Below are 13,291 nucleotides of genomic sequence, written 5' to 3'. Positions count from 1 at the left end.
AAAAACGAAAAATTGTTTCGGAATGAAACCACTTTTGGTTTATCAAGTCGAATTGTATTTTTTTTGGTAACATTTCACTTTAAAACACTCTAAAATCACTTAAAAATAATAAAAACATTGTTTTATTAACAAAATCACATTTAATTTCAAATTTTTTTGTATTATTTTATTGAAAAAATTCGCAAATTTCCATTATTTCTCGATCAACAAAACCAATTATTAACAAAGTGTTGCCACATAATTTTTTTCGTGAAAATCACGTTTTTCTTCGAACAAAGATTTATCGTTTCTAAAAACTAAACAATCTGGCATTACGAATGATAACATAAAGCAAGTATAAAAAATAAGAAAGAACTCAGACACGGTATTTTTCAATGTTATGTCGATTTATTGCGCCTCAATTACAGTAAAACTGAAAATCCAATAAAAACTAACATTCTTTTTGCACAAAAAAGCTTTCTTTAAACACAATATCTTCAGAATTCCCACTTCTACAGTGTTTTCTAATCATATGTTTTTGTTTTGTTTCCTCTAATGTTGCCTTATTAATACTAAAAAATACGATTTTCGGAATTCGCCAAATCGATCGAAATCTGTAGAAGCTAAAACAAAAACGATCGAAATGAAATTACGGAATTGAAACCATTCCGATCGGAATCTGTGACATGCCTGATAATTCGAGACATGTCCTTAAATGGCAAACATTGTGTGCGAGGTACCCGAAAGAGTTGAATAGTTAATATTCGGATATAATCCCAGTCTTTAAGAAATAATACGATGTACTACGTTTGGACCAAATCGGGTTCTCTATTCAAGGGTTACCTTAACTCACATAAAGCCGCTGGCCGTTTAAACGCCACAACAAAGGTTGCAAAAATAAACCCGTAAAACTCGGGTATTTTGGCACATTTTATGGGGGTTTTTGAATTTTGTTATCGTATTATCTGTTATCTGTCATTCCACGCTTATTAAGTTTCATTTGGCCTATACATTTCCACGTATTTGGCTTAAAACACAAGTAATTTAAAAAATCGACTATTGATGAAAATTTTAAATTTGCCGTATAAATTTAATCATAAATGTAACATTCATATAAATTCAGGGATTGGTTAGGACTGTAGTGTAGTAAGAGTATTTTCTAAACCAAAAACACTTCAAAGTTTTCGGCATTTTTAAAATAAGGCCCGATTACAGGAAAGCTGACGTTACTTTTTTATGCTTAAGTTTTCTCGCAAAAAAAATTTCGGCTATAAGTGGGTTAAGTACTAAGTTTAGTTGGTGTCGGCAGGTTTTTTTTGCAGCTTATGGGTCATTAGTATAGAAGTATGTACTTGAGCCCGAAAAAAATTGCGCAGTCGTAACGAGGCCCTCAAGAAGAATTTGTTGAAAAAAAATTGAAAACTATCCAAGACGAGCTGTTAAACTGTATGTTTTCCAAATTTTTTGTGGGAGGTACACGAAGGAATATACCGATTTAGTCCATTTTCTAACCCGATCTGGAAGGAATAATACAATGTGCAAAGTTTGGATGTATATGTATACCCTCTTTAGCCTAAAGCAGCGTCGCCCAAGAATTTCCATCAATGTTTTAGGATGTGTGTATGTATAAGTGAAGAAAACAACAACCACATGATGTTTATTGTTTGTTTTCATTCACTTACACAGTAAGTGAGAGAGAGAGAAGCAAATACAAACAGCCCTCACTATACTGTCTTTGCAAAGAAGCGCGTCCCTGGCCTAAAGGCTGAGGGTATAAAATCACTTGAAAGTGGTTTGTGGACTATTTCATTATTTAAATGAAATAAAAGATACGATGAAAATGGGTTTTATCGACATAATGGTTTTAGAACCCAAGTATGTTTGGACGAAATTAGTTTTAGACAATTTGAAATCGATTTAGCCTTGCCCGTCTGTCCGGTAGAAGTCACGTATAATCATGGTGCAAGAAAGAAGGTGATACAATAATACCAACATATATCTTCATTTGTTGTCAAAACATATTTTTAATCAAAAATAAATAACATATTCCCATTCCGAACATTTCTTCTACCATTTCTGGATATTTCGCGCAAAAGATTTTGACAGCGAATGAAGAGTAAGGCCGAAATTCGTCTTTTGGGTCACCCTGCGATTAATATTGCGAGTATTGATGAACACAATACATGGTCAAGTTTTGCTGCTTTAACTGATAACAAAGACAAACAGAACTACTCCAATGCACTCATCCAAGCACCCACCATAACATAAGGAATAAATAAAAACCATAACAAAAACACTTTTCAGATTGTGCCGGTATAACTCAACCATCAAAACCAAAAAGAAGAATAACAAGTAAAAAAGTATCAGTCAGCTTTGCCGACAGAGATATACCCTCAGCCTGTGCAAATTAAAACACTTTGTTCACAAAAAACTTATGTATTTAGGGGGTTTCAAAATTTTGGTCGTATGAACCGACAAAAATGTTGATTAAAGGAATGGACCGACATAGACCATGGGGGTGCCATAGGGGTTTTTACACCCTTCGGGCTGTTTTCTCAAGAAGTATTGACTTGCCTCTGGAACAACTTTTACCATCGTAATTGAGGCAGCGAATGTAAGTTGCTTCAACAAAAATTAAAGTGATTCAATAGCAGGTCTTAAAGTGAACTTATCCAAAATTTTGTGTGGGAGGTACGGGACGGAGTGCACAAATATAGTCTATATTCGAACCTGATCTATATCTGGTAGATATTATGATAATGTGTAAAGTATGGACCAAATCGGTCACTCCCATCAAGAGTTATCGTGCGCACAATTTTTCCGAATATTTTTGAACTTTTGTGGGGTAGGTACCTGAAGGTGTGGACCGATATGGCTTATCTACTTAAAGTAAGTAACTTAAAGAAAGTTTGGAAACAATGTTACGAAGGCCAAATTTTGGCCGGAATGGGCATTTCCGTTCGAGAATTATTTTGCGCTTCCACCCAAAAACATGGTTTGTTTTTCAACTTTCAGGCTATTTTTTCAGGAAGTATGGACTTGCCCCTGAGGAAACTTGTACCTTCGTATAGGGGACAGTCAATACAATATGCTACAACAAAAACCAAGGCGATTCGAGAGCAGGCCCTAAACTGAACTTTTCCGAAATTTTGTGTGGGAGGTACTCGAAGGAGTTTACCGATTGAGTCCATATTGGAACCTCATCTAAGTCTGGTAGAAATTTCATAATGTACAAAGTATGGACCAAATCGGTTACTCCCTTCAAGCGTTATCGTACGCACAAATTTTCCGAACATTTTCGAACTTTTGTGGGGGAGGTACCGGAAGGAGTCGACCGATATAATCCATCTTTGAACTTGAACTAAGTGTAGACAAATTATTACGAAAGCCAAATTTTGAACCGAATCGGCAGATCCGTTCGAGAGTTATCTTGCGCTCCAACCACTACACACGGTGTCATAGGGTTTTTTGTAACTTTCAGGCTAATTTCTCAGGAAGTATGGACTTGCCCCTAATAAAACTTACAGCGTCGTATAGAGGACAGCGAACACAACTTGTGTAAACAAAAATCAAAGCGATTCGAGACCAGGTCCTAAACTGAACTTTTCCGAAATTTTGTGTGGGAGTTACCCGAGGCAGTGGACCGATTGAGTCCATATTGGAACCTCATCTTAGTTTGGTAGGAATTACACGATGTGCAAAGTATGGACCAAATCGGTTATTCCCTACAAGAGTTATCGTGCACACAAATTTTGCGACAATTTTTGAACATTTGTGGGGGAGGTACCTGAAGGAGTGGACCTATATGGCCCATCTTCGAACTTAAATCGAATCTGGACAAAATATTTCGATACCCAAAATTTGAATCGAATCGATTGATCCGTTCGAGAGTTATCGTGCGCACCAGCCAGCCAGACAGACAGACAGACGGACAGACAGACAGACGGACGGACATTGCTAGATCTACTCAAAATTGTCTGAAACGGATATCGTACAAACATACTTGGGGTCTAAAACCATTATTTCGATGAGGCACATTTTTGGTCGTATCAAAGTGTAAATACCCTCTTTAGCCTAAAGGCTGAGGGTATAAAAAAAGAAGAAACAAGTAAAAACAAGAATCTCATTGTTGGTGTATATTCAAACAAAAAAGAACTCACCAAAATTGTTGTTTTTTTTACCAGAGAATAATATTATCCAGTTGACAAAAACTATTGTTGGATTTGACAAAAACAATTGTTGAAATTGACAAAGAACGATTGTTGGAGGCACAATACTACATGCGGAATCTAACAATATCTTTACAATACATATTTTGCTCTTCAAATATTGATGTTATTGAATCATGGGTGCAAGTGATCTGACATGTCATCTTTTTAGCATTTTCACTCATGAATTTTATATGAGCGTGACCACCATAAGATGACATTCATTTTCGGATCTTAAGATGACATTCATTGTCGGATCCTAAGCATGTCATTTTGACCAATGCTTTGACATGTCATTTTCACCAACCCTTTGGCATGACATTTTCACGTCTTGTTTGGAAAATGGAAAATTCTGTATTGAAATATGATTTTCATGATAAACCAAACTCTTTATTAATTCAAACTAATTCATGAAATAACTAGAACTAATTTATCAGCATAAAGTTTACACCCAAAATGTCAATTTAATCACCGCCGCTGCACCGCAACAGAGTTTACTTCGTCCACTCTCAGCCACTGATTTTGTTTCATCTTACAAAAGATTTTCTATTATCTTCTTATCACCAGTTCCGATTTCGACATGGACTCCAACAGCACTCCTTTAAGAATTTCTAGTTCCTGAACCTACATTTAATTTGTAATTTTATAATTTTATAACAAAAATTTTGGAAATGTATACTCTTTTGTTTTGATGTCGCTACTTGTAGGGATGTACAAATCGACTTGTTTGTTTGTAGTGATCTGTACAAATGATTCAAATGCTGATGAAAAGATCGGATCTTTCACGACTTCCTTTGCATGGGTTTAAATGCTAATGAAAAGATTGGATCTTTCACGACTTGCTTTGAACCAATGCAAAATATGCCATGAAATCACGTCATCGCATAGAACCCCTTCCCTCAAATTTTGCTGGGATATTTTTTTCTCTGCGTGCTGAGACGTTCCCCTTACAATTTCGCATTTGAGATATATTCTTGTATGAATAATTCTAAGAAATATTTTTAGGACATGGCTCATAAGACTAATTAGTCTGAAGTCTGAATATTTATATAGAATTTTGGGGATGACAATAAACGTCGATGTTAGCCACTCCGTTAGGTATCGGCCTATATCATATATATTGTTGAATAATTTTGTTAAGAGATACGTGTTTTCATTATTAATTAATTTGACAAATTTTAAAGAAAATCTTATCTGTGTCACACGCTTCTTTATCTTTTAGCGACATAATTGCAGATTGCACTTCCACTTACATACGTAGATTTTCCAAAAACGGCACGTGTTTTTTCAAAAGCAGAGTATTAATATGCAAAGCTCTCAAAAAGAACAATAACTCAAAATTTACATAAGTCGACTTATGTATATTTCTTAGAAAACCACAGAATTCTACCCATCTTAATGTAGCATAAAAATATTTTCATCATCACGGGCATGAAACCTCACTCGGACACTGAGTAGAGACATACATATAAAATTGTTTTTGGAAACTCAGTCATGCAGTGTTGAAAGAAAAAACTAATATTGTAACACATTTAACACAAAATGTGGCCGAAAAAATAGTTGCAATGCTTTTGTGGCCATGGTACATTACCAAAAACGGAATAACACCACAAACAAAAATGGGCACAATAATATAGTCATCATACGGTGTTGGCATACAAAACGGAAAAGGGGGACAATGATTGATTTGTCAGTTTAAAATTTGAGTTAAGTTCCAGCAGCTCATGGAGGATTTGTGGCGTAAGGATGTTTATTTAACATTTTTGTTTAACATTTTAATGGAATTTATTGGAAATAAAACAAAAGATGAGTTTTTTCAAATTAAAAGAGAATATTTTCTTTCCCTTTCTATGAGCCTTCAAGAAAAAATAATTATTCCAAGGGAGTATTTATTAATCATTAAATTGTTTATTCCAAGAATATCTTTAAAAAATCACAAATAACGCCTCTTTAAGAAACCCTTACCGACTTAGAGCAAAAACCTTGTCCTAAAGCAGTTAAAATATGGTATTATTCACTCACTCAGCTGTTCATTGTGTGGATGGTTGGTTATAATTGTGATTTTGATTGTTACAACAATTAGTTACGACATTGTTTTAAATTGTAATTAAAATAATAACCAGTCGGCAACAACAACAATATGTACGAACCTCCTTCTCCATTTGTGTTTTATTTCTTTTTTAGCCTGCAGATGGATGTATTCAACAGTCAGCCACTTACATTTGTTGTTAGTTTTCGTTGTTCCCCGTACTCCCTCACTGTTCTCCCCTCTTTCACAATGCAATAATTACAAGTTTCCCCAATGTTTTCAAACAAAAATGTTAATGCCATCATACTGCCTCCAGCTAGCGAAAGAAGACAGATGTACCATTTAATCGGTAGAGGGAGGTGTACTGTCGTCGACGGGACAAGAATAAAATCTTCGTCTAAAACGATTCCCTTTGAGATGCAAATACAAAATGCAATAATAACAGGGAGGGTGAAGAATGTAACAAATCTAAAGGAATGCAAAGCAAATAAGTCGAGGAAGTAGCATATTCATAAAATGCATATGAAGTCCCCTCTAGCAATACATATTAAGCATAAGAAAGATAAAGGACCAAAATATGTACGCCATATTTCAATAATATTACATATTTCAATTATATTACATATATACTATGTTATTTGGAAAATGTACATGGGAATTATTTACTTTAAAAATACAATGCCGATATTACTGTCATACAGGAAATAAGACTGCACAGTGGTAAAAAGTATGGTAGTTAGCAGTACCAGATTTAAGCATCTCGACATTCCCAAGGTCACCTGGCTGTCTCCAGACCAAAAAATAAGAAAACAAATTCATGACGTTGTGGTGGATAGAAAACATTCATCGGGCTTGTTGGATGTACAATTGTTCCGGGAAGCAAACACAGACTCGGATCACCACCTTGTTGCAGCAAAGGTAAGTGCCCGATTCAACGTAGCAAATAAAGTACGACCAGCCACATCACGGAAATTGGACATCGGTAAGTTGAAATCACAACAGATAGCCAATTGCTCAATCAAAGCACTACTCGTCCCGATAACATATCACCACAATACCACTCCATGCAAACAGCCGCATTGTACTGTATTTTCTTATTTTTCCAATAGTTCTCTTTCTGACAAGTAATTTCACAACAAAAATAAAAAGAATATTCTTATCCTCGAACTGAGAGAATTCATTCTTTGTTTCCAAAAGTCCAACTGCACATTTCGTAAATGATAATTTTTACTTCAAAATTTCAATACTACCTCATCGCACTGCTTTCTACTCCCAGTATTTTCACTCATAGTTAATATTTATGGATATTTCCCAACGGGTTGTGTGGTGGCCACCAAATCCAAACAAGTCATCAAAATCACTAATCACTGGAAGTACATTTTTCAATTTTCTGTTATATTTTATTTAGTTGTCAATTATTTTTTTTTTCTGGATGGGTATTTATTTATCTTTTCAACGCCTCTTTATTGCTGATGTTAGAGACAACAATGACAACAACATAAAAAAGAAAGAAAAAAACGCAAAATAAAAACAAGAACTACTACACAAAGCAACAACTAAAACCGACAAACTGCCACCAAACAATCCACAAAACGAAGAACAAAACCAACAAAAGGCAGCCAACAATAATAAATACGCAACAAGAACAACAACAACAACTACAACAACAATAACAGAAATATAAAAATATGCACTTTTAATTAAAATAAAATGATCTCCCTCTTGACACTCATTTCCTAATGGCTGTTCTGCTCTGTGATGTTTGTTTTGTTGGGCGGTTTGCTGCTGCAGTTGTCAGCTTTGCGTTGCTGTATTTTGTCATATTTTTGTTGCGTTCGTTAGCTTGGCCTCAGCCCCGACAAATAGAAATGGCAAAAAGTGTTTCACTTAATTCTGGAGAAAAAAAATTACAAAAACGACAGCAACATCATCGAATGAGAAACACATTTTATTGTGCAATGGGCGACGACGGCGGACTAGCTAAGCTAAGGCGGAATAACGTCGCACAACCAAATTTCCGTTTAGCTTTTGGCACTTTCAGTCGCTAGTTGCAGCAGTACCAGCTCCGTGTGCAAAGTGTATTATGAAATTGTGGCGGTGAGGGTGTGTGTGTGTCAGTGCATGTGCAACTACAATTTCATGGAAATATTATACATAGGTGCTGGTGTTTTGCGCTAGGGCCAAATGTTAACTTTATTACGGTTTTCATGTATTTTCATTCGTTATTTAATACTTAAGGCACACCTTGACGTATGACGAATATTTCATTATCACAAATGAATTACTTATACGAGAAGTGATCCTGGATGTGGGATAAAAATGGGTTGCGGTTTTAATTAATTCTAGGAGTCTACTTGGTACTGGCGTTAGCTACATTCCCACTTACAATTTCAAATAAAAACAAAAATTTATGATTTAACCAAACTAAGTCAGTCTAATAAATTACCGTTAGAAAAAAGATCGAATTATCAAAAATATAGAAAAAAACAAAACGATTGTGCCAAGGATTTGAAGGCTGAGGACACTGATGTTATTTTTAATTATTTCTAATTCTAATTTATACAGCTGTGTCAGTTGAAATAGATGTAACCGTCGAAGAAAGTATCATGTCCGCCTTGCATACACAATATCGTGAGATTAAGTCCCGATAATAAAAACTCTCAACGCAATGTTTATCTACATTTCCAAAATAGACCTTCTATGTATACCTACTTACTTAGTTGGCGCTCTACAGGACATTTGTCCTTTATACCGAACTAAGTTCCAATCATCTCTATTTGTTGCTTTACGTCTCCAATTTGGAATAACATGTTTTTCGATCTCGTCTTAGACTTGTTTACTGCATCGATGCCTAGTCCTTCCAGTTCTGCATGTACCGCAATGCGGCCCGAATTTATATGCCTTTTCTTTGGTGAATGCGTTTGAAGAGATCACACGCTGATACTGAACGGTTCGGAGAGGTCGTCGCTGGTACTGAACGGTTCGGAGAGGTTCTTTGCTATTTCAACTGAAGACCGGGTATTAATTAATGTCATCTTGCAAAGCCAAATGAGCTTTGCGGGGATACCAAATTCAGACATTGCTCGGAATACCTTACAATGTAAGGGACCGTTAAGCTGCTCTATAACAGCGTGACAGAAAATGAATGTGAAAATATGGGGCACAGATAATTCCTTTTGGGGATGAAAGCCCTTGGTGAGTATATTAAGAATCATCCCGAAGGACAGATCCGCCGTGAGTCGAACTTCCGCGTTATGGCGTGATGAAGTTTCTGCTGAAGACCCTGTAATGCATCTGAAATTAGCGTTATATCTTTGTTAACCGCTGTTTTAGCTTATTTATGAGATGACATGTCTGCATTTAAATCGAATGAGGATTATTTTCGTAGAGCATTTCGACCTTCTAACTCGCTTCCTTCAATGTCCTTTTCGTCCTTTATTTTAATAACCACTATAAAAGTACAAGATTACGTTATTCGAAATGTTCTGCAAAAATGTAGCTCAGAAAATTGTAGGTACGACTCTCATTGACAATTAATCGATTTCGTCGCGTTTTCATGGTCATTATTGACATTTACCCTGTTTTGGTTCAGAAAAAATATGTTTTGTGTTTTTCTATATTCGAACAACCAATAAATAACGAATATAAAAAAAAAAAAACAAAATATAGTCTTTTTCTGAACAAAAACCGGGTAAATACACAAAAGGACCATGAAAACGAGACAAAATAGATTAGTTGTCAAGGAGAGCCGTACCTAAAATTTTTTTCTGCAGTGGAGACTGAATTTCCCGACTGTTGGGCCAAACATATTCTCCCTTTCAATTTTGGCATTAACATCGCCTAGAATAATTTTAATGTCATGGGCAGGGCAACTGTAATTTGTTTCTTCTAAGCGCTCGTAACATATATTTTTGGTCTGTTCGCCCATGCCTTCAGTGGAGCATGAGCGCAAATAAACCTGATGTTGAAGAATTTTGCTTTTATCCGTATTGTAATACGTTTTTAATTCACTGGGGTGAAGCTGGAGACCAGATGTTTTAACCTTCTACCAACTAAAATCCGCAACCAAATTCATGCTTTATGTCATGGCAGCGTCACCTAAAGGCGTTGCTGTGACACCTTTCCCAATCCGTCGTATATTCTTTATGGTAGTAATGTCAGCCTTGCACTTTTCATGTATGTACATACATCTGCCAATACATAAACTGCACCTTGTTTATAAAGATTGCGAGCATTCCAGGTGCAGATTCGCAGATCATGGGTCTTAAAACGTCTGCGGGGGTCGTCAACTTTAGAGGGGTTTGTTTTTCATTTTCTTCATAGTACGATGCTTTTTTGGAGGGGTGGGTTACTAGTCCAACGCCCAACACAAATTTTTAACGTTTCTATGGGTGAACGCGTGGCACATATTAGCTCACTACCTTTAACGGATGTTAAAGGCAACCCCCTCAGGTGACACCACGGGGAGGACAGTGTCCACTTGAGATAAAAGGGGAACCAAGATAAGTCCTGGGTTTTGCAATCTTAAAACCGGTCAGGGTCGCTGCTTGGTATCTTTCACCCCTACGTCACTCCCATAGAACAATACCACCTGATTTTCGGAAATTTGAGGGCTTTATATGCATTATCCTTTCGAAACAGCCGACGTTGACGCTTTGACGCTTGACGCTTTATCTGTCCTGAAGGCGGCAACCTCCATAAATTTGTCGATATAAGTAGGTCCACACTTTGATATTGTCCCCACGGAACGGGATCGCCAATGTGACCACTGGCAATGTGGATCTGCCAGACCGGACTAAATTCAAGGTAGTGGATGATATTTATTTCTACCGTTGTGCAACTAATCAACATAGTATTTGTAAAATCAAAGTTCGATGTAAAGTTTATTCTGTAAATTACAATATTTCGCAGTTAAAATATTACTATAACATCGGTATAAGAGTTGTATAGTTCATGAACGAACTAGTTCAATTGAACGATTCATTGAAAAGAGCGTATGAACTAGATCAGTCGATATAGTTCATTATAGTTCAATAGCTCACTGAGCGCCGACCGAAAGATCCACAAAGAACGATCAACGAACGAACGATTCACAATCTAGTTCAGCATGTCATTCACATAAAGTGACCCCGTCCTCTGTGCTAAGTGACGCCTTCGCAATGTAATAAGTTTTGTTTATGTTTTGGATCAATGTGAAGTGTGTGAAGTGTCATCCCCCATTGTAATAAAAATAAATTTTAAGAGCATTTTAAACACATCGTATCCCAATATATCGAATCCATTACCCATTCAATGTGTCTTGTTTTGGATAGAAAAAAGGACAAAATAAAAAGAAACATACATACAGTGATAATTTCTACAAACACACAACGTAAGATTTTTTTGCCAGCCACTTAAATGAAATTGTAATTACATTTTTTTTTGAAGGATGTTTTTTTCTAAACTTAATCTTTCTTTATGATTGGAATAAATAACCTAAATGTAATATTTTTGTAGTTTAATTATACTATTCTAATGTTTGTTCCTATTTGATGTATGTATGTATGTGTTTTCATCAAGAGAACGATTAAGAGCTCGTGAACGATTCTGATCCGAATGATTGAACTGTATAGTGAACTATGAACTAGATTACTGAACTAGTTCAGTTAAAAGAGCTGAGCTATTGAACTAGATCTTTCAAATAAACTAGACTGTACAACTCTAATCGGTATAGGTATAAGATTCGAATCATTTCCAAGAGAAGTCACTCCACAGCCGATATGATGTGCTGCGTAACTACCCAGCTAACAATTTTTTCCGATTTTTTTCCGAATTCGGAACGAAACTCTGCACAAGTATGCGATTCTGATGTCGAATGCGTTCAGAAATCGGAACAAAATTGTGTGAAGGTGCCCACGAATTCGGAAAGTTTTAACGGAAAAAAAACGGAGGGAATATTAGAGTTTCTTTCCGAATTCTGAAGGAATTCGCAAAAAAACTCGAATGAAAAAAAGGGAAATTTTAAGGGAATTTTCGATTATCTGCACAATTTCGGAAAAAACTCGGAAGGAACATTCGAAAATCGGAAAAAATTCGGAAGATTATCGGATATTTGATCCGATATTCGGAAAAAAATCTGAAAATTCTCGGATGTTTGATCCGATATTCGGAAAAAAATCGGAAGATTATCGAATGTTTGATCCGAAATTCGGAAAAAAATCGGAAGATTATCGGATGTTTGATCCGATATTCGGAAAAAAATCGGAAGATTATCGAATGTTTGATCCGATATTCGGAAAAAAATCGGAAGATTATCGGATATTTTATCCGATATATGGAAAAAAATCTGAATATTTTCGTAAGGTTTTATCCGAAAATCGGAAAAAATTCCGGTGATTTATATTTCGGAAAATGTTCGGATGTTTCTTTATTTCATCATCTTCACAAGTTGGATTTAATAGTATTCGTTGCTGCTGCCCGCTGATATTGTGTGTTTGCAAAATTATAAAACACAACTTTTCCTAATAAAGTTTCCATGTGTCATCACGATGTTGTTCTTTATTTGGCGTATCTAAAATAGAATTAACAATATTTGTTATTATAAACAGCTTTTTACAAAATGTGTATGCAAACTTCCAATTTTAATTTGTTTTAAAACACACAATAATTTGTTCCGCTACGTCTTACTCACTTAACTGCTGCGAAATAACTAAAAAACAAGGTACAGCATGCACACAAAGCAAAGAAATATCCCTTGCCGCTGGCGTTGTTTGTATACAATCAACTCTCAACCAGAGTTCGGGATTTTTGCTCGCGAGAAAAATACACAGATCAAAAATACTTTCAGATTATGTGCAGAGTACTCGGAAACTAATCGGAAAGAAAACAAATCAAAATTTCCCTTCCGAGATTGTGCAGAGCACTCGGAAAATAATCGGAAAGAAAGGTTACGAAATCTCGGAAAAAAATCCGATATCAGAGCCATCGGAAAAAATTGTTGGCTGAGTAACAGCGCAACCGGTCTCATAATTTGGTGGTTGTGTGGGGATCTCTTCGGCTTTCCTTTTTCATATGCAAAAATCTTCGATCATTCATA

At 35.8% G+C, this 13,291-nt stretch overlaps 1 protein-coding gene across 6 annotated transcripts in view; it reads right to left on the bottom strand.

Annotated features, from left to right (window-relative positions):
- BicD (Microtubule-associated protein Bicaudal D) overlaps positions 1-13,291 on the bottom strand; it is a 90,129-nt gene that overhangs the window by 28,955 nt on the left and 47,883 nt on the right. For 2 of the 6 annotated variants that reach the window (XR_012410448.1, XM_073969048.1), the window contains exon 1: positions 7,467-7,817. The exons of the other annotated variants lie outside the window; for them this stretch is intronic. Coding sequence is in view for 1 of the 2 variants with exons in the window: in XM_073969048.1 (XP_073825149.1) it covers positions 7,467-7,505 (39 nt within the window). In the remaining variant the exon portion in view is untranslated. Of the gene's footprint in view, positions 1-7,466; positions 7,818-13,291 lie in introns of those variants that run through there. 6 annotated transcript variants of the gene reach the window in all.

Source organism: Musca autumnalis, unplaced genomic scaffold (assembly GCF_047663935.1).
Source record: "Musca autumnalis isolate F117 unplaced genomic scaffold, ASM4766393v1 scaffold_2, whole genome shotgun sequence".
Taxonomy (NCBI): domain Eukaryota; kingdom Metazoa; phylum Arthropoda; class Insecta; order Diptera; family Muscidae; genus Musca; species Musca autumnalis.
The sequence above is the reverse complement of the archived record's forward strand: the minus strand, read 5'-3'. Positions and strand labels throughout refer to the sequence as shown.